We start from the raw sequence: 21,929 nt of genomic DNA on the forward strand, positions 1-21,929 counted from the left end.
CAACGCCAATGGTCCCACCCACCTGGTCCCACACGCCAGCCCCTGATCCCGGCCTGGAGCCAGCTGTGTGTTTTACACCCTGTACAGTGCTGTAGTGACTGGTACGGCCAGCAGGGGACGCCCTCCTGCTGCTCACCCCGGGCACAATGCCACCCACCCACGGAGATGGCAGCAGCTCTGGGGCATGACACAGACACAGCCGCTCTGCACTGCATGCTGGGCCGGTAGCCTCCACCAGCCGCACCCCACCACCACCACCACCGTTGGCTGGTGCTGTCCCTGCAACCACGTCACCCCTCACTGCAGAGCAGCCACCTCTGACAAGCAGCGGCAGCTGTTCTCTCCCCCGCTCCCCCCACAGGAGGCTGCCTTTAGCCTGGAGGAGGATGGGGGCAGTGGGGGTGGCTAGGCGGTAAGGGGTGGGTCTGGGAGTCACACAGGTTTATAACAGGCTGAGGGGAGCCATGGGACATTTACACCCCAGCCCTAGGGAACAGTCAGCACAGTCCCGGCCTGGCCCCCGGAGCTACCTCAGCTCAGAGCCTGGACCAGGCTAAGCCGCCCAGACTGCTCCAACTCCAGAGGTGCCGGTGACTCTGGGAGCCCTGGAGTAGCAGGTTCAGGGATTTATCAGCAGGAGAATTCCACTGCCCTGCTCCCTCTAGGCCCTTCCCAGCCGGAATCTGGGCCAACCCCTGCTCCGGCGTCCTGCTCCACATTGCACTGTGCCTCGTTCAGCCGAGCCCCCCTGGCGTTTGCTGCACTGGGATCTAGGAAGGAAGCAGCCCAGGGTCTGGGGCAGTCAGGCAGGCCCAGCTTCTGTCTCCCGCCCTGCTCAGCTCACATTCTTGGGCGCTCCTGGAAGGCCAGGAATGCTGCAGCTGGCAGCTGGTGCGTGTGTGTGTGTACAAGCCCATGTGCAAGCGGCAGTGGCGGCCTCTAGTGGGGCACACGCGCACCCCAGGAAATGCTGCACCAGGGCTGGGCGTTCTGGCATCATGCTTGCTGGCTGCCGCCCTGCCAGGCTGTGAGCCTGATAAGGGTGGGGCGGGGAGATAGCGGGTGCAGCCAGCGGTGGGGCCGGGGATGGGATGAGATGGCTTGACTTTCACTTCCTGTGCTGGGGGGAGCTGGGTCTGTAGGGAGGCAGAGACTGAGCCAGCCTGGAGCCCCAGGCAGGGGCTTGGCTCAGTGGCAGGCCGCAAACCCAACCCCAAAAGGGGCCCCCGGGCCTGGCTAATGCTAGCTACACAGCCCTGCTGCTGCCCTCAATCCCAAAGCTGCAGCCCCGACCTCCCCTCTTCCTCGTCTGTCCCTATTGGCAACCCCCCCCCAGCCCTCTTCTATGAGCCCTAGTGCACTAAACCAGCCCCCCCCCAGCCACAGTGTCCTCTGGCTATTTTCTGATGTGCAAGAGCAGAACTTCTGCTGTGGCCCTAACAGTTACTGAAACCATTCTTACCAGCATGTCTGCTGTGGCCAGCTCAGGGCCCGGGAGCACCAGCCGCTGGCCATTTCATGTCGATACCACCGGTGAGGAGGAAGGACCCAGAAATCTCTTGGATCCACACACGAGGATGCCCAAGGAACCCCAGCGTCCTGCACCGAGCAGCCACTATGTGCCAATTGCACCGGAATCCATCAGTTGCTCTTGCCAGGATGGGACCTGCTGGTTAATTCCCCAGCGCTGACTTGCAGAGTAGCAGGGCACTTCTCTCCTTCTGCAGTGCTGCCAGGCCTAGGGATCTCAGGTCACCAGTGGGGTAAGATTGCTGTCCCTGATCCCTTCTCACCTGGTCACAAGCCAGCCTGTGCCATCTCTGCTTGGGATTTACCTAGAGCCTTCAATCTGTCCGTATCTGCCCCAGCTGTAACAGCAGGTTGACCCTGGAGGATGCTGCAGGTAGGGGCTGCGGCTCAGACATGTATCTGCACAGGCTTCACCCAGGGGATGTTAAGGGCAGAAAGATTTCCTGCCCCTCCTATGCCCTGTCTGGCCCAGCCTCCTGCACAAGGATGGATGGCAAAGCTCAGCCCATCTCCGCTCTCAGCTGGGGCTTTTCCTGGGCAACTCCACGAACAGCTGGTAGAGGGCAGAGCCCACAACTGGACGTGCTGGGGGGTGCCCCCTCCAGAGCGCACAGGGCGAGCGGCAGGTCAGACGTGCCAAGGGACGCAGAGCCAGGGCGTTGGTGGGAAGAGGGCATTACACCGAGCACATGCTGGGCTCTGGGATGCAGGGAGGGGAGTGGCCCGGGGGCCAAAGCCCAGCCCTGGCACAGACGTTGGGGGGAGCGGGCCGCAAACCACAGCAGACTGAAGCGCTGTTCAATGCCAAGGTGCAGTTGGCAGGGGCTGGGTCCCAGCAAAGAGCCATGCAATGCAGCACCACGGGGCCCTGGGGTAAATGAAAGGGGGCGGGTGCTCCTGAGCCAGACCCGGCCAGGGTTGTGTTTAAGGACCAGCAGGGGGTGGCAGCTGCTGGAGAGCAGAGAACGTGCCCCACACCCTTTCCTTGCTCTGTGCCCCTGGCCAGCAGCCCAGCCCCCCACAGGCAGGAGCTGCCACCAGAGTTGGTTACATTTCCTGTTGGCTGAAGGGCTCAGCCTGGGGCAGGGCAGAGCCCAGAGACGTGCCCCCCACCCCCTCCATGGGGCTTGAGCTCCCTCTGACCAGCTAAAGGGAACTAGGCAGGAATGTTCCCTCCGCCGGCCCACCCAGGCCTCTGCCAAGGAGACAGTGCCCAGGAAGTTTTACTCTCCTCTTTCCTCCAGCTGCCAGCTCAGCACCAGTGCCAGGCTGGGACCCTGAGCCCCTTCTGGCCCCCACAGCACCTTGGAGCTGGCCCAGTGCCCGGAGCACCCCCACCAGCCACAGGGGTTTTGCTTTCACCCCCATCGAAGACCTGGGTGCCCCGGCCTGCCACATATATGGAGTCACAGCCTGAAGTCCCAGGACTGGTGCAGCCGCAGCAGGAGCCCATGGAGAGGACACTAACCAGAACCAGCCACCCTGCGGCCCCTGGGGGATGCCTTGTTCCTGCATTCACGATGCCCAGCCTCAGCAGCTCTGTGCCCATCACCTGCCCAAGGAACCACAGGGACAGGGAGCTGATCTACCTGACTCTCAGCCCCCACAGGGCAAGGGGGCATGGCTGGGGGGAGGCGGGGAACAGACCAGCATACACTCCTGGGGGACCTGTGTTGGAGCAGATGGGAGCCAATGTGACTGACTGACAGATGCTGGAGGCTGATCCAGTCAGGGCACAGGGGCATCTCTTCCTCCCCCATTCACACAGCCTGGGCCATGCAGGAATGTGACCATGGTCCCAGGGGCCAAGGGCTCCGACCTCTGGAGGATCACATGCTGGGAGCTGTGGCCCCACATGGCTGCTGTTGGCCCCATTTCATGCCAGTTCAGCCCAGCCTCAGGGCTCCCTGGGGGCACCTGCTGTGACCTTTGTTTTGGGGCAGGGGAGAGGGGCTGCAGCAGCCTGAACTGCCCAGTGCCCCCAGCAGGGTGGGCAGCATGTTCGCCGCACAGACTGACTCTCAGCTCCGTGCCCCCTGAGACGATTTGCATAGCAGTACCCAGAATGCTTAGCGCCTCCTGGCATGAGGTCAGACTTCAGGCACCAGGGTTCCAGCTGGCTCCTCTCCACAGCTCATCCAGACGTGTCAACTCCCTGTCTCTGCAGCAAAATCAGCTGGGTTCCTGGGCACCTGTGGGTGCCCCACCCTTACCTACGCAGGGTGCTGGGACACAGAGAGAAGCCCCACTATGCTCCTGGGGTGGGGACAGCTTGGGAAAGGCAGCACCCTCCCCCCTCCAACCACCCCGGACACCTCACTTTTCCCCTGCTCACCCCAGCACTGTGTAGGCACCCACCACACTGCAGGGACCACTCATTCCTGACCCGCAGCCCCGCAGCTTGTCACTGTCCTGACTGCAGCGTGCCAGGCAGGCGGCTCGGCAAACCGGCCTCAGACCGGTCCCAGTCCCTGCAAGAGGCCATGGGGAGGCGTTGGCAGAGCCTGGGTGCGTGTAACTAGCTGGCACAGGACAGAACCATGCAGGCAGGAGAGCAGAGCCAGGGTGGGCAAGCCCTGCAGCCAGCGCTGCCAGCGATGCCCTACAGCCATTTGCCACAGGGGTGTTCGCCTCTGGGCCAAGGACTCTTCACCCCTCGGGGTGCTCCAGCAGCTGGGGTAAGCTTGAGCTCCATCCCAGAGCATCCTGTGCCCTCACCCCAGGCTCAGTGCTACCCGGCTAAGGGGTCTCCATTATCCTAGCACCACACAGACCTCAGAGCTGGTGCATGCCCATCACCTCCAGGGCAGGCCACCAACCCCATCTCATTCTAGCCAGTGGCTGCACATGGGAGGGGAGGTGCCAACCCCTCCCCCCAGCACCCAGACTGGACACAGAGTGGGACACAGGGGCTCTGCCCTGTCCCGACGGGCACCAGGCGCTCCCAGACAGCTCACACCACACCTGTAGCAGAAATAGACTTTATTCCTCTGCATGTACACAGCACCCCTGTACTGCAGCTCATTGAACCCCCTGGAAAGCTGGCAGCCCGTCTGGCACAGGGCACCAGGGCCTGGCGTAGCCTCGGGTTTCGCTGCTGGGCTTCAGACACGCCTGCAATACAGGGCAGCTGGAGTGAGAGTGCCCCCCTGGTTCTCACCCCAGCACCCATCAGCAGACCCAGAAGAAAGGCCAGGGGAGCAAGCAAGCGCCTGCCAGGCTTGCAATGGGGCAGAGCCGCCAGCCAGCCAGGCCCCACCTGTCGGACCAGATGAACTATCAATGCCCCAGCCCTGAGCCTGCTGCCACTGTCCCATCCCAAGTGCAGGTGGGGCCTCATTCCTGCCCCATCTGAGAGCCCCCAAGCGCCTGCCACTGCCTGGGCCCAGGCCTTGAGGAGCTGGCCTCGGGCTTAACCCTGCTGCCAGCTGAGCCCTAGCCCTCAAGGGGCTGAATCCAGGAGCCCAGAGCTCCCTCCCCAGATCACTGCAGCAGGCAGTGCCCAGCTCAGGAGTGTGTCTCCACCAGTCACCCTGCTGCCTGGCAGCCAGCCAAGGCTCAATGCAGCTGGAGGCAGAGTCACCCCGTCTCCCCTGGCAGCCAGCGAGGGAAGGCTGAAAATGCAGAGTCCCCTGCACTGCAGGCTGGAGAGACGCCCTCTTCCAGGGCTTAGGAAGTAGGGATGCTTGTGCCCTGCGTCCTGGCATGCCCCCCCAGGGTTACGTACAGGGACTCCCAGGGATCCTCCAAGGGAAGCCAGGGCTATCGGCTTGAGAACCAGCCACGGAAGAAGGTCTCCAGGAAGGAGAAGGGGTCACCCAGGTTTGGAGCGCGGAGTCCCCCCCGCTGCTGCCAGTCGCCCACAAACTGCGCCAGCTCTCCTGGAGAGCAGAAGGAAGGATCAATGGAGCCAAGTGCTCCCAGGCAGTCTCCAATAACCCTGCCCTGACTCCCCCACTGGCTCCATTCTCCACCCGCCCCCAGGCCCAGCCAGTGGCAGAGCCCAACCCCGGGCCCACACTCACCATCCTCCAGGATGGTGTCCTCTTCCTGAGGGTCCTTGCCCTGCCCACCCTCTGGGATGGTGGTGACAAGGGTCTGATCCCCTCTGCGGCGGGTAACAACGGTCTCTCTGCGCCCCTGGCTGTCCTGCACCGTCCGACGTTCCTCCACAGTCTGAGGATGGGACGGCAGGCACTCGTCACACCCAGCCCGGAGCAGCCCTGGCCTCTCCCGGCCCCACCCGTGGGAGCCCAAGTCTCCGGCAGCCACAAGGCATAGCAGGCAGTGCAGGGTGGGCACTGTGGCTGAGCCAATGGCCAAGGACTATCCCAGCCACCAGCGGGAGCCAAACCAAACACGCCCCGCTCCCAGGCCAACATGTGCAAGCCCCCAGTGAGAAAGGAGGAGACGGCCCTTTCCGCCACAGCCCCGAGGAGTCGGCCCCTCGATGCCTGGCCATGCAGCACTCACCCCATCAGGCCCCGTCACCGTGGTGACAGACACACTCTGGAAATAAGAGTGGGCCTTTGGCTCGCCCGGTCTCAGGACCGTCTCCAGCCCCTCCGAGGAGACTCGGGAATCCAGATCTGTGCAGAGGATGGAAATGCATGAGGCAGGAGCTCAGGGACCCCATCCTGGGAAGGGCCCGGGAGAGAGTGGGGCTCTGCAACCATGACCCCAAGATGTGTCTCGTGCCCCAGACGGAGCAGCAGGAGCTCAGGGCCCCGGTGCCCCCTCCCAGTCCTGGGAGCTCCGGAACAGCACCTACCACGGCCAGAACAGCCTGGCAGTCCCAGCTGCACCCTCCCCCCAAAGCTCAGACTCTCATGCAATCCCCCCAGGGCACTAGCTGCCTCCAGACCTGATAGGCGCTGACCTTTGTCCTCTCTGGCACTCGGGGGAGCCGGATGCATCTCTCCCAGCTAGGATGGAAAGCAAAGAGCCAGTTAATGGAGGATGGGGGCATTACAGTGGCAAACAGGACAAGTGATGGGGCCTCTGATGGCTTGTTACAGACCTGTCTGGCTTTCTGGCGGGGCCTATGCCCACCAGCTTGTGCCAGCACCTGCCAGGAGGGCCCCTGCTATCCCTGAGGTACCAACAGAGAGCAAGGGCAGCGCCCCTGCCATGCCAGCAACGAGAGAGATGGCTGCTGCGAGACTCAGATGAGAAGGCTCCCATGTGTTCACTCACCCCAGCAAATGGCCGCCAAGGCCTCATGCCTGGGGCTGCAGGGCCCACACTGTCCCCCAAGTCCCTCCCAGGGACCAGGCCCTCTGCAGAGCTCCTGGGCTGGTGACTGTCCGGATATTTGAGCATCGAGTCCCGCAGCGCCTGCCGTTTCTGCTCCTCACTCAGGTGGCCCGAGGCAGGTGGGGCGGCCTCAGTGCCAGGAAGCTCTAGGGAGCAGAGAGGGAAAGCAGCACATCACACCCCGTTCTACTAACAGCCCTCAGTCGTGATGTGTATCCCCTGCCCCGTGCCGCTGTCCCAACCCTGGGCTATCCCCACCCCAGGGCCGCTGGTGCCCCTCAATCCTGACTCGCAGCCCATTATCTCTAGGTGCTCTCTCCAGCAGATGATGCCAATCATAAACAGCAGGGGCTAGAGAAATTCACAGGCAATGGAGCTGTCTGCTCAGAGCCAATACCAGCCCCATACAGGGAAAGGCCCAGCACTACTCTTGACCCAACCCAGCACAGCACCCTACCGAAGGGCTGGCAGGGCAGGGTCCAGGCCCCTATCTCGTTGAAGAGCTCGTTAAAGTCACGGAAAAGCTCATCAAAGCCAAAGTTGTCATGGAAGCGCATCCCGCCAAAGCTGAACCCAAAGTCCTCGGGGCGCACCCCAAATGAGGGGCCTTCGTCTTCGTCGTATTCGTCCTCCTCATCTTCATCCCGGGTGATGCCCCCAAAGAAGGGGTCTCGGGGCCTATGGCAGGGGGAGAGGAGTCACGGCAAAGCACATTGGCATTTGAGGGGAAGGCCCCCCACCCTCTGGGGGAATGTCCCACTCCTCAGGGAGCCTTGCCCAGCACCACGACATTGCCACCATGGGGGAGGGGTGCCAGACTTGGGCCTGCGGGGAGAGAGGGGTGCTAGGATCGGGCTGGGCCTGGGCGGATGAGGAGGGGCCAAGTGGGGTTGGGACCAGGCTTGGGGGACCAAGACGGGGGAGAGGCCAGGCAGCAGAGCCTGGCTCGGGCCAGGGGGACATAAGTGAGCTGAGTTGTGCTGGGCCCTGGGGTGTTGGGCTCAGGCCTGGTAGGGGAAGGAGGGTGGGGCCCAGGAAGGGGCAGTGATGGGGGTGCCAGGTTCTGGCCGGGGGACGATGCAGAGCTCAAGCCTGGGGGGTGAGGGAAGGGCCAGGCTCTGGCTGAGGACTGGGGGGGGGGCCAAGCCCGGCGAGGGGGGGGGTGCTGAGGGCTTGGGCCGGGGAGTGTGTGCTGGGCTTGGGGAGGGGCCGATCCCGGGGGGGGGAGGGTTGCTGGGGGCTGGGGCTGGAGGGGGGACCCTGTGCTCGGGCAGGGGGGCCGATCCCGGGGGGGGAGGGTTGCTGGGGGCTTGGGGAGCGGGGGGGGGCCGAGCCCAGGGGGGAAAGGTTGCTGGGGGGGGCACTGGGCTTGGGCGGGGGGGCCGAGCCCTGGGAGGGGGGGTTGCTGGGGGCTTGGGGAGCGGGGGGGGGCCGAGCCCGGGGGGGGAGGGTTGCTGGGGGCTGGGGCCGGGGGGGGGGCACTGGGCTTGGGCGGGGGGGCCGATCCCGGGGGGGGAGGGTTGCTGGGGGCTGGGGCCGGGGGGGGCACTGGGCTCGGGCGGGGGGGCCGAGCCCGGGGGGGGAGGGTTGCTGGGGGCTCGGGGAGCGGGGGAGGGGCCGAGCCGGGGGGGGAGGGTTGCTGGGGCGGGGGAAGAATCCCGGGGGGCCGAGCCCGGGGAGGGGGGGTTGCTGGGGGCTCGGGGAGCGGGGGAGGGGCCGAGCCCGGGGGGGGAGGGTTGCTGGGGGCTGGGGGGGGCACTGGGCTCGGGCGGGGGGGCCGAGCCCGGGGGGGGAGGGTTGCTGGGGGCTGGGGGGGCACTGGGCTCGGGCGGGGGGGCCGAGCCCGGGGGGGGAGGGTTGCTGGGGGCTGGGGCCGGGGGGGGGCACTGGGCTCGGGCGGGGGGGCCGAGCCCGGGGGGGGAGGGTTGCTGGGGGCTGGGGCCGGGGGGGGCACTGGGCTTGGGCGGGGGGCCGATCCCGGGGGGGAGGGTTGCTGGGGGCTGGGGCCGGGGGGGGCACTGGGCTCGGGCGGGGGGGCCGAGCCCGGGGGGGGAGGGTTGCTGGGGGCTGGGGCCGGGGGGGGCACTGGGCTCGGGCGGGGGGGCCGAGCCCGGGGGGGGAGGGTTGCTGGGGGCTCGGGGAGCGGGGGAGGGTTGCTGGGGGCGGGGGGAGAATCCCGGGGGGGCCGAGCCCGGGGAGGGGGGGTTGCTGGGGGCTCGGGGAGCGGGGGAGGGGCCGAGCCCGGGGGGGGGAGGGTTGCTGGGGGCTGGGGGGGGCACTGGGCTCGGGCGGGGGGGCCGATCCCGGGGGGGGAGGGTTGCTGGGGGCTGGGGCCGGGGGGGGCACTGGGCTTGGGCGGGGGGCCGAGCCCGGGGGGGGAGGGTTGCTGGGGGCTGGGGGGGGCACTGGGCTCGGGCGGGGGGGCCGATCCCTGGGGGGGGGAGGGTTGCTGGGGGCTGGGGGGGCGGCCGAGCCCGGGGAGGGGGGGTTGCTGGGGGCTCGGGGAGCGGGGGAGGGGCCGATCCCGGGGGGGGGGATTGCTGGGGGCGGGGGGAGAAACCCGGGGGGGGGTCCGGTCCAGGCGGCTCCGCGTTTCCAACCTGCGGCCCCGGGGGAAGCCGAAGAACCCCCGGAACAGCTCGTAAAGGCTCATCCCGCTACTGCCGTAAAGCCAGACGGCCCCTCTACCGCAAAGCGCGGCCGCTGCGCGACCTCCCCCTGCCGCACGTCAAATGCGGCCCGATTGGTGCCGCGCCGCCGTAAAGCGACACCAGCCCGACGCTCTGGCGACTTCCCACAATCCTCCTCGGGCGCGCGGCCGTAAAGCGAAACCTCCCACGTCGTACTGCTACGTCCGCCTCGCCGCCGAAAACCAAGGCCACTGTCGTGAATCTCGCTCTAGCTCTCCCTTCTACCGTAAACCGAGTCAGCCAGTGCCGCCGTAAAGCAAATCACGCAAAGAGTCGTAAAAAGTTCGGGGGGGGTTCTGCGCAGGTGTGTGGTTCCGCCCCTCCCGTTGTTGTGTTTGGGTCGCAGGGGGAGGGTCAGAGCGGGACACGCGGGATTCCCGCCCCGCCCGTCGGAAATTAGCATAAACAATACAAGTAACAACTTATAACAGTCACACATCCCATTGTTCTGCCTTGTATGTGGTCACTTGTCACCCCTCCCCCGCCAGGGCACCCCAGCCCAGGGAGATTGGGGCCCCTTGTGCCGGGCACCCCCGCCCCAGAGAGATCGGGGCCCCTTGTGCCGGGCACCCCCACCCCAGAGAGATCGGGGCCCCTTGTGCCGGGCACCCCCAGCCCAGAGACATCGGGGCCCCTTGTGCCGGGCACCCCCACCCCAGGGAGATCGGGGCCCCTTGTGCCGGGCACCCCCACCCCAGGGAGATCGGGGCCCCTTGTGCCGGGCACAGCCCCCACCCCAGAGACATCGGGGCCCCTTGTGCCGGGCACCCCCACCCCAGAGAGATCGGGGCCCCTTGTGCCGGGCACAGCCCCCACCCCAGAGAGATCGGGGCCCCTTGTGCCGGGCACCCCCACCCCAGAGAGATTGGGGCCCCTCGTGCCGGGCACCCCCACCCCAGAGACATCGGTGGCTCCTCGTGCCGGGCACGGCCCTCACCCCAGGGAGATCGGGGCCCCTTGTGCCGGGCACCCCCACCCCAGAGACATCGGGGCCCCTTGTGCCGGGCACTCCCACCCCAGAGAGATCGGGGCCCCTTGTGCCGGGCACAGCCCCCACCCCAGAGAGATCGGGGCCCCTTGTGCCGGGCACCCCCACCCCAGAGAGATTGGGGCCCCTCGTGCCGGGCACCCCCACCCCAGAGACATCGGTGGCTCCTCATGCCGGGCACAGCCCTCACCCCAGAGAGATCAGGGACCCCTTGTGCCAGGGCACAGCCCCCACCCCAGAGAGATCGGGGCCCCTTGTGCCGGGCACCCCCAGCCCAGGGAGATTGGGGCCCCTAGTGCCGGGCACCCCCACCCCAGAGACATCGGTGGCTCCTCATGCCGGGCACGGCCCTCACCCCAGAGAGATCGGGGCCCCTCGTGCCGGGCACGGCCCTTACCCCAGAGAGATCAGGGACCCCTTGTGCCAGGGCACCCCTCACCCCAGAGAGATTGGGGGCCCCTCGTGCCGGGCACAACCCCCACCAAGAGCAATGTTGGGCACAGTCCAGAGCCCCTTCTGCTGGGCATGTACAGATCCTGGCGAAATCAAAGCACACCTTGTGCTGAGCCTGCCACAGACCCTGAGCGAGATCAGGGGCGCCGTCATGCCAGATCCCCACCAAAACCAGGCCCCGTTGGGCCAGGTGCAGCCCAGTCACACTGGAACTGTTCCTGCTCTGAAGTGCTCATGATATAAACAGGCCAAACGAAGACAGGATTATGTTCCCCATTGTATGGAGAGGGAAACTGAGGCCCAGGAAACAAGACCCCCACATTGAAAACCATCTCTGTGCTGGTGCTGCGGGAGGCATGTATCTGCCCCAGCCATCTGGAGACGCCGGCGCTGTTGGGGGCTGAAGTCCAGTTTGGGTGCAGATCTCACGGCTGTCAGAGCTTTCCCTTCTCTCTCACAAGGAGCTGGACAGGTCCCATGGGCAGGGCCCTGATGAGCTGCCAGGCCTCGAGCCGCATCAGCCCCTGCAGGCTCCTCTCCCCGATCTGGAGCACCTCATCCCCAGGCTGCAGAAGGTCCTTGGGGCCCCCTGCAGGAGACACCGGGGTGAGAAGCCTGGACCCTGGGACCTGGATCGAGGGGCTGCACTGGGGCCACATGCAGACAGGGTGATGAAGCAGGGACCATGGGGAGAGGGCCAGCTGTAGGGATGGGGGCGGGGGGATTTCTCCGCTTGCAATGGGGGACTTTGTTCCCCGAGCCCTCTCCCCCGACGGGGCTGCTGTGAGGGTAAAGCCAGGCCTCCCTGATGACAGTCGCTGGGACCCACAGGGCAGCGATGGGCTGGGAGCTGCTCCTGTGCAGAGCGCGACCCTCTGCCCCAGTCAGCCTCCCCCAGCCAATGTCTCCCTCCCTCTCGCTCTCTGCCAGCTCCGCAGCCCTGCAGACAGGAGGTCACTGCTCAGGGAGCAGGGGCAGCGCAGGGAGCACCGGGCGAGCTCCGATCCCCCCACGCCCTCAGTCACCATGGCTGGACACTGGGCCAGCTGGCTTGGGGTCTCCAATGCCCCACTGGCCAGAGCCCCCCAGACCTGCTTCACACAGAGGCCTCCGGAGGGGGCTTGGTTCAGTTGCTGCCCACTCTGGCGGGGCAGCCCTGTCTGACCCCTACACTGCCCCCCCGGCTCTCACCCTGGAAGATCTTCTTGACGGTCAGTGGCCTGTCCCCCTGCAGCGACCCCCGTCCCCCGTCCAGGCTGAATCTGAGCCCGTTGGCGTCTTTCACCACCTGCACGGGCCTCACCATGGTATCTGGGGGGGGACAGACAGAGCCGTCAGATGCCAGCCCCTCCCTGTTCAGCAAAGGGCCCTGTCTGGCCGTCACTCACCTGGTGCTGATGGAGGGGGCTGTGGGCCCGGTGCTGGGAGGGAGCCGTTGGGGAGCCCATCCACTCCCCCCTTCCGCAGCACCACAATGGCCTGCCGGGCAGTCCGGGCCCGGTGCAGCGTTTGCAGCGCCTCCCCATGGCTGCAGCCCGCCAGCGAGTGCCCATTGATGGAGACAACCTCATCCCCTGGCTGGATGGTGCCCTCCTGGGCGGCCAGGCCTCCGGCAAAGACGCGGTGGATCTGCAGGGAATCATGGCAGGGGGTTGAAGCGTTAGCCCCTAGAGTCGAGGCCCACCCTCCACTCTCATCCCGCCAGCCCTGCCAGTCGCAGGCCCCCCTCCCCCTGCTGCTCCCTGGGGGACCCCGGCACTCACCGTCACCTTCTTGTGCTGGTCGCTGCCCCCTGCCAGGCTGAAGCCCAGCCCGGCCCCCTGGTCCTTGTGCAGCACGACCACCTGGATCTCCTGGAGGTGCTGCTGGGAGAGAGGCCAGTCAGGGGCTGGGGCCTCTGCAGAGCCCGGGGCTGGGGGATAAGGCTCCCCTCCATCCCAGTCTGCGCCCGGGCACCTGGGCTGGGGAATGACGTGCCCCCACCAGCTGCAGCCATTGCCTCTGCTCCTCTGGCAGCTGGGCCCAGGCCGCAAGAAGGATCAGCTTTAACTCCCCTGTCCCCGACCAGCCCAACGCAGAGACCCAGCCCGATGGGGAGCCCTGGCCCAACAGGGAGCCCCAGCCCGACGCGGAGACCCAGCCCGACATGGAGCTCTGGCCTGAGCCTCTTCACTCTGACCCCATCCAATCCGGCTCAATCTTGCCTGGGTCCCAGGGGCTAGGGCCCAGCCAGGACAGGTCCCTTGCACAGGCTGAGGGGGACAGACAGGCGGACGGCACCCCTCAGGCAGCACATACCTGCTGGCTCTCATCTCCCAGGCCCTTCACCTCCTCCAGCAGCTGCTCCAGGTCTTGGGCTGGGATGAGGGACATCATGGACAGGCCGGACAGGCTGGAGTTCAGTGATGCTGAGTGTCCCTCGTCCAGGCCAAACTCCCTCAGCTCGGCCACGCTGGGGGCAGCAGAAACCCCGTCACGGCCAGGCGCCCACCCCCCCATGGAGGCCCCAGCACCCACACCGGCCCCCACTCAAGCCTGCCCTTCACCCCCCACCTCCCAGCACTGCCCCCCAGCACCCACACCTGCCCCCACACCCCAACACTGCCCCCAGCACCCACACCTGCCCCCCAACACTGCCCCCAGCACCCCCCAATGCTGCCCCCCTGCACCAATCCCAGCTGCCCCCCAAAGGCCCTCGCCCATCCCAGCAGAGCCCTGCTCCCTGCTCCTCCCGCTCAGCTCCTGGCCCCTGGGTCCTGCCCGGCTCTGCCAAGGGTGGCTGGCACTGGGCTCTCAGTGCGAAGTTCACACACCCAGCCACCCTGGGTTACCCTGGCTTTGGTACCAGCAGGGTGCCAGGCCCTCCCGCACAGAGAAAGGGGGCAAGAGCTCCCCAGGCCCAGGCTGGCAGGCAGGGCTGAGCAGGAGGGGAGACCCCAGGGCCAGCTCCAGCCCAGCTACCCACCTGAGGGCGAAGCTCCTGCCGTCCAGCTGGGTGAGTGAGGACTCTGTGGAGTCAGAGTCGTCCCCGTTGGACTCCCCCAGGCCCCAGGGGGCAGGGGGCAGGGCCGGGGGCAGCTTTGGGGCCCTGGCCTCTGTGGGGAGCGGGGAGGATGTCAAGGGGCTGCACCTGGGCAGGTGACTCTGGGAAGGCCCCCCAGCAGGCCCGGCCCCTGGCAGCCCCTCACCAGCTGGACCTTCCCCCCAGGCCGCCTTGGGTCTGCTGGCATCTGTGGGGGTCCAAGGCAGCCTCGGGGCCCTGGCTCCTGCTCTCCTGCCCCCCTGGGGCTGCTCAGGGGCCGGTGGCTCTGTCTGGGGCAGCCCCGGGGCCCTGGCTCCTGCTCTCCTGCCCCCCTGGGGCTGCTCAGGGGCTGGTGGCTCCGGCTGCGGCAGGCACAGCCTGGCTGGCAGGGCTGAGAGTTGTTGCCCTTTCCCAGGGGGCCATGGCTCCAGCTCCCTGCTCCAGCCTGCCTGGCTTTGCCTGCCCGTCAGCCTGCCTCTGCCCCGGGGGGCAGCAGCCGCACAGGAAGCCTGGCTCGCCCCGAAGCGCAGCTCAAAGGAGCGAACCTGCTGCCTGACGGAGCAGCCTGGCCCCACACTGATGCCCCTGCCCCTGACGGGGGGAGGCTGCATTTCCCCAGCTGGCTCCATCCGGGCAGGGGGCCCGGAGCTGCTGGGGCGCAGGGCTGGGTCCCTGCTGGACGGGACTCTCTCCTCACTCCTGCGGGGCGGCCAGACCCTGCCACTGGACCTCAGCTCCTGGCCCCCCCTCCCCCAGGCCCTGGGGCTGGGGGGCTGGAGACGCCGGGGGGCAGGTTCCTCGCTTGCGGCCAAGTTCTTCTGGAAGAACCTGATCCGCTCCTGCAGGCTGAGGCTCGGGAGGTCAAGGGGCCTCTGGGCCGACGCCTCCTGCAGGGGCCTCACTTGGAAACGCGGGGAGAGCCCCGGCCCCTGTGGGCTGTCACAGCTCCCAGCTCGCCAAGGCCTGGCTGCGGTGGCCCAGCTCCTAGGCTGTGGTTGGCCAGGGCCCAGGTGGGGGGTCTGGGCAGCGACTGGCTCCATTCCCAGCAGCAGGTGAGGAAGCTACAAGTCCGTGTCCCACGGGGCGGCTGGGGGATCCCCAGCTGATCCCACTGGATCCCTCGTAGCTGGTCCTGCTGGATCTGTCAGCTTCCCCCAGCCAATCCTGGCATGTCCATCCTGGGGGGATGCTCCCCCATGCACTGGGCTTCTTCCCAGAGTGATGAAGCCTCCCAGCCTCGCCCACCTGGACCGGGACAGCGACTGAGGAGATGATCTGACCGTGGGGTGCCCTGGGCTGCTGCGTCCCTCCTGGACCTGTTGGAAGCATAAGCCAAAGGGGGGTTGATTCCCTGGATCCTGCTCTGTCTCCGTGCGACAGGGCCTGGCCTGGGCACTCCCCCACCGGAGTCTCACTCCCCCAAGCGTGTCATTACCGGGAGCTTTGGAGCTACTGAGTTATTTAAGGTGCCATCTAGACAGAACCTGCCCTGGTGTGGGAGGGAGCCATTTAACCCCCCGCATGACTGGGGCCAGGCATGGCCCCAACTGTCTCGTGTTCTGGGCAGGTCTGGGACTGAACAAACTCCAGTGTCTTTTGGATTTGGTTGCCTGCAAGAACGATGAGGCTCTGGGAGAGGGCAGGCAGCGCCCGGCACTGGGTGAGCAGGACTTGAGCCAGACCAGTTGAATCCTGCATCCAGAAGCACTTTGAAGCACTTTACAAACTAGCCAGGGATGGCTTCAGCCACCTCTGAGATGCAACACGTCAGCTGGATAACAGGGAGAATGGGGTGGGGGTGGGGGGTTGTTCAGCACCCAGAGCCTGGTTTTGTTAAAGGGAAAAAAAACATTTTGCAAAAAACCAAACAGCAGCAGATTTGTAACAAGATTTACAAAAATCAGTAAAACAGGAATTTTATTCTGCTGCAAGTTTGCAGCCTGTATCCCCACGGCCTGATGGGCACCAGCCACCCAGATGCCATGGGCATTGGCTGCCCAGACCCCACAGCCCGACGGGCACCGGTTACCCAGACTCTGCTGCATTTCTACCTGCACATGGGTCCCCAAGTGAACGGGTCCTGTCTGCATTCAGCTGGGTGCTGGACCTAGCCGGATGTGTGCAGCGGGCAGCTGACTTTGTTCCTTGCTCCTCCCAGGGAGCAGCGAGAGGCCGGAGGTTTGGGTTGAACAGTCTGATGGTGAGCTGGGCAACGTGTCTTAAATGGGCCTGTTGAAGCCAGCTGTTGAGGGCAGGGATGCACCCACTCCAGCTGCCAGGGAACCAAGGGATGGGGAGAGGAGTCGTTCACGTGGGCATTTGGCCAGGACACTGGGGTCCAGAGAAGTGCCAGGCACCTTCCATCACAAGTAGCCAGGATGCAGTGCTTTGGGGTTCATCCAGGTGCCCCCCACTCCCCATCACACGAGAGGCAGCACCTCTCCTCTCCCCAGCAGCGCAGGGTTAGAGCAGACGCACGGCCACGAGGACGGGGGAAGACAGCCTGTGATTACGTGGGCAGAGCGAGTGCAGCCTTGGCCTTCTGCTGCCCCCCCCAGCACCTCCCCCAAAACACACCGCCGAGAGCCAGGTAACCTCTCCCCCACCTCTCACCCCGTTCCCATCCCCCAACCTCCTGAGCAGCTGCCGAGGGTACTCGATAAACCCTCCAATGGGGGGCACATGGGACCAGCCCTCCTCCCAGTACTGCTGTCAGGGGGGTGTCTCTGCCAGTTTCTGCCCCCTCCACCAGCAGGTCTGACCTGGCCTTACCCTGCAGAAGAGCCCCAGCCCTGGGGGTGGCAGTCAGCTGATGCTGTACCCTCCCTGACTTGGGCGCCGCCAAGCGGCCGGAGCCGCAAGAGGGTCTTGCTCGGCCGTTGCTGTGCACGTGGGGTGCTGAGCAGCCTCTGGGTTAGAAAGGCAGGGCCCCCCCCACTCTCTGCGAGCAGCACAGCAAGGTGCAGGGGCGACTTCCTGCCCGCCTGCTTCCGCTGGGCCTGGGACAAGCCGCCACGGCTTCCCTTCTCGACAGAGCCCGCCACGGGGCTGCTGCGCGGGGAGGTGTCTCTGCAGCCCCTTGGTGCAGCCAAGCTGGGGTAAAGGGGCTGGCAGACAATGAGGTGTCAGGGCCACAGCTCCCCCCTCACTCCATCTCTCCCCCACCCCCCATTGCACAGTCCTGCTGCTGCATGGACTGCCACCCTGAGCACCGCTCTTCACCCCCATTAACCCCTGGCCCAAAGAGCCCTCGGGAGGGTTAACTGGCCCCTGGGGCGCAGCTTGGAACCTACAGGATCCTGCTGCTGAGGGGCCCTGCACAGCACCAACTGGGGACAAGGTGGGAGCCACCCCTCTCCAGGAACCAAGGGCCAGCCTGGATGTTCCTAGCCACCGCCACATGTGGCTCTGGCCTGGGGCGCGGCCCTGCTGACAAGCCCTCGCACCCCCTGCAAAGCCCCGACTGGGGAAGGGTTGATCACTATCTGCCAGGCTCACAAAGATCACGTCACACCATGTACACCAGCACGCAGCACCAGGGTGCTCGCTATATGGGGTGTAGGGATTTCTAACCATTCCAGGGCCCAAAGGGCTGCAAATCACAGAGCACTTTGCAAAGCGGCTGTCAGCTTTGGTATTGGAAAACAGGAAACTTGTCAAAGGTGCAAAGAGCAACATTCTGCCCTGGTACAGGCAGGGACCAGAGCAGCACCTGGAATGCGAGTACCCAGACCAAGGAGAAGGCAAGGACAGAGCCGGAAGTTAAGGGAACGGAACAAATGGATGGGTCAGCCGTGAGGGGCAGGTAGAAAGTTCTGTAACTTGTCACACCAGCTTACAAATGCTCCCAGAGGAAGCGCGTAGCTTCAGCATGTGTGTGAACCGAGCCACGCTGCACAGAACAGCTTCCCAGGAACTGGCTTGCGTCAAACCCAATTTCCTGCCCTATGTGATGGACTTTAGCAAAAAACCTGGCTGATGTCAGCTCTCCGGTCTCCAGTATGTTTCATTATGAACCAAGCTGTGATCAACCAATTGCCTGGTCAATTTACCAACCCAGAGACAGTTCCTCTAGGAGGGCTACATCCCACCTGCCCCTCCTGCCTCCCAGAGAGGAGAGCTGGTCACTGTGAGGCGGGACTCCAACAGGCCAGCAGCTCTTGGAGAAAACTGAGGGGAAGGACATGTGCTCTGGGGCGAGGCTGGGACTGGGGAGGGGCTAGGAGGGCCTGGGCAGCGGAGACCCTCCCAGCCCAGGTGTGGGCTCTGCAGCACATTAGCCATCCTGGGTGGGGCTGTAAAGCCAACCCCATCCTCCCCATGCAGGGAGGTCAGCAGGAGCTAGTCTGTTAGTCACCACTGGGTGGCAGCCTCTGCCCAGGAGAGACTCCTGCCCCATCTCCTGCACAGTGTGGGAATGGCCTTGGGGGATTCTGCCCAGAACCCCCACACAGACTTAGACAGGGCAGTAAGGAGGGGTCAGGCCTGCCCACCTGGCAGTGGCATGCAGGAGACAGGCAGCCTCGAGGTGGGGACTAAGCAAAGAGCTCTTAACGAGAGCACAGTTCTGCTGTGTCACCGCCCGTAGCCAGTGACCACTTCATCTGGGGCAGGAGAACATGCCTGCAGCCGGCCCACCAAGGCGTGGGCCCTGGAAGGGCAGAGATGCCTGGGGACCCGGGGGGGAAGCAGCTGCTGAGACATGAGTGTAAACAAAAAGGGGCATGCAGGCCTGGAGACAGAGCAGGCCTGGCCTCCTCCACTACTCATCAGGACACTGGGCCAGGGCCCGGCCCGCTGCTTTCCCTCGCCAGCATCTGTGACCTGCTCCAGGGCCCAGTGCCAAAAATCCTGACCAAGGCTCAGAAGGTAGGTATTAAAAAATACACACATCACTTTGTGATCTTTATTCTCTTTTAGTAAATAACCCGCACGGGGGCTTCATTTGAAGTGACCAGTTCCAACTGAAAAATACAAGATCTGGACTGCATAGAAAAAAAAAAAAAAAAAAAAAAGACCAAAAAAAACCCAAAAGCAGAATATACTTACAGCGTGCAAGGGGGGAGGGGAAGGGCCTGGCCTGGGGCCCACTGTGGGGAAGGGGGCAGATGGAGAAGTGAAAAGAAGGAGGGTTTCCCTCCACATGCCCTCCGGGGCTGGCGGGAGCGATGGAGTGTGCAGAGGAAATGAGGACTCCAGGACGGCGTGGGGTTTTCGTTTTTATATACAAGACACATTTATCCATTAAATTTAGAACACAGTACAAAAAACACTTCAACTAATTCATCGGACAATGCTGTTCATATCAATGACTGTTCTTATTCCTAATAGTAAAGGGGGTTTGCTGTAGGTGGACTTGCAGCTTTCCACTCCTTTGGGTCCACCGGGGTCAGGGGGCAGCAGGATGTGGGGAGAAGGGGGGAGGAGAAAGGAGTAAAAACCAAAAAAGGCCCCTACGGCAAACGGTTCAGAGTCTGAACGCAGAGAGAGAAAGAGAGAAAATACAAATTCTATATTACATACAACAGGAAAGGTGGCTGAAAACAGACACAATGCAGAGCCATGTGGCCGGCCTGCTCCGGGGGCTGCTGGCGCTGTGCCGGGGGATAGGGGGCGCTCTCCTCCCCGGGTTCCGTTGTCGTCGTTTTCGGTACGTTTCTCTTCCAGAAGCAAGAGGCGAGGGGCGCAGGGCCGCTGCAGCCTCAGTTGGCGCCCCAGTTGTAGCTATTGTAGGTGGACTTGTTGGCCTGGGATTTCTGGGGGATGGAGCTGCCCTGGCTGCGCTGTCCGGTGCCGCTCTGGGGGGGTGGAGGGGAAGCAGAGGGTTACTGGGGGGAGCTGGAAGCCCTAAGAATCCCCGGGGTCCTGAGCCCGGCCTGCCAGAACACACCTTGCCCTGAAACCCAGGAGTCCCGCACCAGCACGAGCTGCAGACCTGCGAGACCGGTTCCAGGTAAGCTGCCCCAGCCTCACCATGCCAGGTGCACGTCGCTCTGCTGCACAAGGCAGCCATGGCGCCAACCTGCTGCGGCTCTTGCCCAGAGAGACGGCCCAGCCACCCGCACCGCACCCCCAGCCCAGCGGCTCTCTCAGTCCATAGCCCCCGACCCAGCTGGGACCCCCGCCTCCCCCTTCCACACGAGCCACTCCGCGCATCTTCCTCCAGACCAGGAATGCTTCCAAGACCAGCACGCAGCAGCAGCTGGAGGACTCACCAGGGCTGGGGCTCAGGGAACCAGGGGGTGGGGGTGGGCAGGGGTGAGCACGGGCGTGTGTGTGTGCCGCGGGTGTGAGTGTGTGTGCACTTACTGACTGAGGGCCTCCCTCCTCGCCTGGCAGGGTGGGACGGGAGTGGGCGCTGAGGGGCCTAGGGGCGGGAATGGGGAGGGGGCAAGGCATTATCATTCAGAGAGGTTCATTACCTGGTCCTCCTGCTGGCGTTGGCAGCACAGTATCATCTGCAAATATGGAAGCTGTTGCAGTACCAGGATATGTAAAATAAAGGGACAAACTATGACAATAGAAATCCACGGTTAGACCTGACAGCTACGGCGGGATCGTGGGGGTGGCAATTAACCCCTCCACTGCTGGCCTGCGGAGCCGCCATTCCAGGGAACGGGGAGGTCAGGACGTACCAGGTATGTTCCTGGGGAGAGGGGCAATGGCTAAACGTACCTGGTACGGCCCAGCAGCAATGGGGTGGCGCTGAGTACCTCCCAGCTGATGCACCCCAGGCCTTCCTCACCTCTTCCTCTCACAGGCCGTGTGTGTATGTGCAGGCGTGAACGAGCGTGTGCATGTCACCGCGTGTCTGCATGTGTCCGCTGTGGGGCATGAGAAGGGAAGGGGGGGCCAGGGGAGCGAGAGAGCGCCCTAGGAAATAACCCGGCAGGGGCTGGGGGGCTGCTTACCTGGCCGTCCTGCTGCAGATGGTGGTGGAGGATCTGCGAGTGGGGCTGCTGATGCGGGGTGAGGATGTGCATGAATGGCGCCGGTGGGTACGCTGCAGCTGTCGCGGGGTTGAGGGGGCCACCGCTGCCCAGTGCTGAAGGCAAGTTGAACGAGGCTGCCGGGGTTCCAGTGTGAAATCCCTGCTTCTCAAAGGACTGCTGCCAAGGAGACACCACGAGGGGTGAGAGATGCCGGGGAGAGCCACGCTAGCAGTGGCCGCAGCGTGGGCAGGTGCAGGACGAGGCTCTTTCACCCTGCCTGCTTCAGATGGGACACATTTTCCAGCCCCAAAAGCAACATCTCCGGCCGCTCTCTCAAATCCCGCCTGGCTGGATCTCCTCCGCGGGGAGAGAGACAATCGCTCCACAGAGCCCCCTGCATTAGGGGGCATGTCTACACTGCAGCTGGGAGCATGCTTCTCAGTCCAGCTAGCATGCTACAAACAGCAGAGTGGATGTCGCAACGACGGCAGAGGCTCAGGTTGTGTCCACAGCTGTTTGCAGTGCTCTAGCTCGAGCCAAGCTAGGGAGTGTCTAACTGGCTGAGAGGCACACTCCCAGCTGCAGTGCAGACACCCAGACAGGCCAGCAGTCCCCACAAAGCCTGGCACGTCCCCCCGGAGCACCCCTCCCCACCACCAGCTACTATCTGCCCAGAGACTGGACGAGACACCAACCTGGGTCTTGGAGTAGACTGAGCCCGAGATGTCTGGCACTCCCGTGTTACTGGACGTCACTGATACACCTGTGGAGGGAGGAATCCAAAAGGCAGCGTCAGGCAGGAGCTCCATCTGCAGGCAGGCAGGGGGTGGGCACCCTGGGGTTACCAGGGGAACCAGTGCCACTCCTGGGCAGGAAGAAGCCACAGCACTGAATACAGCCACTGGAGAGTCACCCCCCTCCAGGTGGGGTTTGGTGAGAGCCCCTGCCTGGCAGGAGGAAACCCCTTCTCAGGAAAGTGGAGAATCTCTCACATTCCCAGCTTGAATACCCTGGTCTGACACCCCACCCCGCTCCTACCCCTCTGCCTCAACCCAATG

The 21,929-nt window shown here is 64.7% G+C and overlaps 4 protein-coding genes across 28 annotated transcripts in view; all 4 read right to left on the reverse strand.

Moving 5' to 3' along the window:
* Window positions 1-1,537, reverse strand: part of ATP8B2 (ATPase phospholipid transporting 8B2) — a 33,184-nt gene extending 31,647 nt beyond the window's left edge. Inside the window, exon 1 of the mRNA XM_030541794.1 lies at window positions 1,463-1,537. The gene's annotated coding sequence lies outside the window, so the exon portion shown is untranslated. The remainder of the gene's footprint in view (window positions 1-1,462) is intronic.
* A 2,894-nt stretch (window positions 1,538-4,431) lies between these two features.
* Window positions 4,432-9,562, reverse strand: HAX1 (HCLS1 associated protein X-1). Of its 4 annotated transcripts, XM_030541799.1 has the most exons (8): window positions 9,387-9,548; window positions 7,244-7,464; window positions 6,727-6,932; window positions 6,410-6,455; window positions 6,004-6,119; window positions 5,556-5,706; window positions 5,258-5,411; window positions 4,556-4,644 (listed from the first exon to the last, which is right to left on the reverse strand). In XM_030541799.1, the coding sequence occupies exons 1-7, from the start codon at window positions 9,437-9,439 to the stop codon at window positions 5,293-5,295; spliced, it is 912 nt and encodes a 303-aa protein (XP_030397659.1). In that variant the 5' UTR covers window positions 9,440-9,548; the 3' UTR covers window positions 4,556-4,644; window positions 5,258-5,292. The 4 variants fall into 4 exon arrangements, with proteins under 4 accessions (XP_030397656.1, XP_030397657.1, XP_030397658.1 ...); XM_030541796.1 differs by lacking the exon at window positions 5,556-5,706 and having other exon boundaries at window positions 4,432-4,644; window positions 9,387-9,562; XM_030541797.1 differs by lacking the exon at window positions 5,258-5,411 and having other exon boundaries at window positions 4,465-4,644; window positions 9,387-9,555.
* Window positions 9,563-11,176: 1,614 nt separating this feature from the next.
* LOC115639572 (pro-interleukin-16-like) lies at window positions 11,177-16,977 on the reverse strand. Of its 2 annotated transcripts, none has more exons than XM_030542517.1 (7): window positions 16,712-16,977; window positions 13,883-15,255; window positions 13,216-13,369; window positions 12,681-12,779; window positions 12,306-12,546; window positions 12,109-12,228; window positions 11,177-11,506 (listed from the first exon to the last, which is right to left on the reverse strand). In XM_030542517.1, the coding sequence occupies exons 2-7, from the start codon at window positions 14,977-14,979 to the stop codon at window positions 11,352-11,354; spliced, it is 1,866 nt and encodes a 621-aa protein (XP_030398377.1). In that variant the 5' UTR covers window positions 14,980-15,255; window positions 16,712-16,977; the 3' UTR covers window positions 11,177-11,351. The 2 variants fall into 2 exon arrangements, with proteins under 2 accessions (XP_030398377.1, XP_030398379.1); XM_030542519.1 differs by having other exon boundaries at window positions 14,897-15,255; window positions 16,712-16,964.
* A 2,163-nt stretch (window positions 16,978-19,140) lies between these two features.
* Window positions 19,141-21,929, reverse strand: part of UBAP2L (ubiquitin associated protein 2 like) — a 51,039-nt gene continuing 48,250 nt past the window's right edge. For 8 of the 21 annotated variants that reach the window (XM_030542467.1, XM_030542484.1, XM_030542476.1 and 5 more), the window contains 4 exons: window positions 21,567-21,634; window positions 20,851-21,048; window positions 20,362-20,424; window positions 19,141-19,737 (listed from right to left, as the gene is read on the reverse strand). In XM_030542467.1, the coding sequence (XP_030398327.1) occupies window positions 19,642-19,737; window positions 20,362-20,424; window positions 20,851-21,048; window positions 21,567-21,634 (425 nt within the window). In that variant the 3' untranslated portion in view covers window positions 19,141-19,641. Of the gene's footprint in view, window positions 19,738-20,361; window positions 20,451-20,850; window positions 21,049-21,566; window positions 21,635-21,929 lie in introns of all 21 variants that reach the window. The other 13 variants (XM_030542472.1, XM_030542487.1, XM_030542485.1 and 10 more) reach the window with 6 other exon arrangements.

This window comes from Gopherus evgoodei, chromosome 24 (assembly GCF_007399415.2).
Source record: "Gopherus evgoodei ecotype Sinaloan lineage chromosome 24, rGopEvg1_v1.p, whole genome shotgun sequence".
Lineage (NCBI taxonomy): Eukaryota > Metazoa > Chordata > Testudines > Testudinidae > Gopherus > Gopherus evgoodei.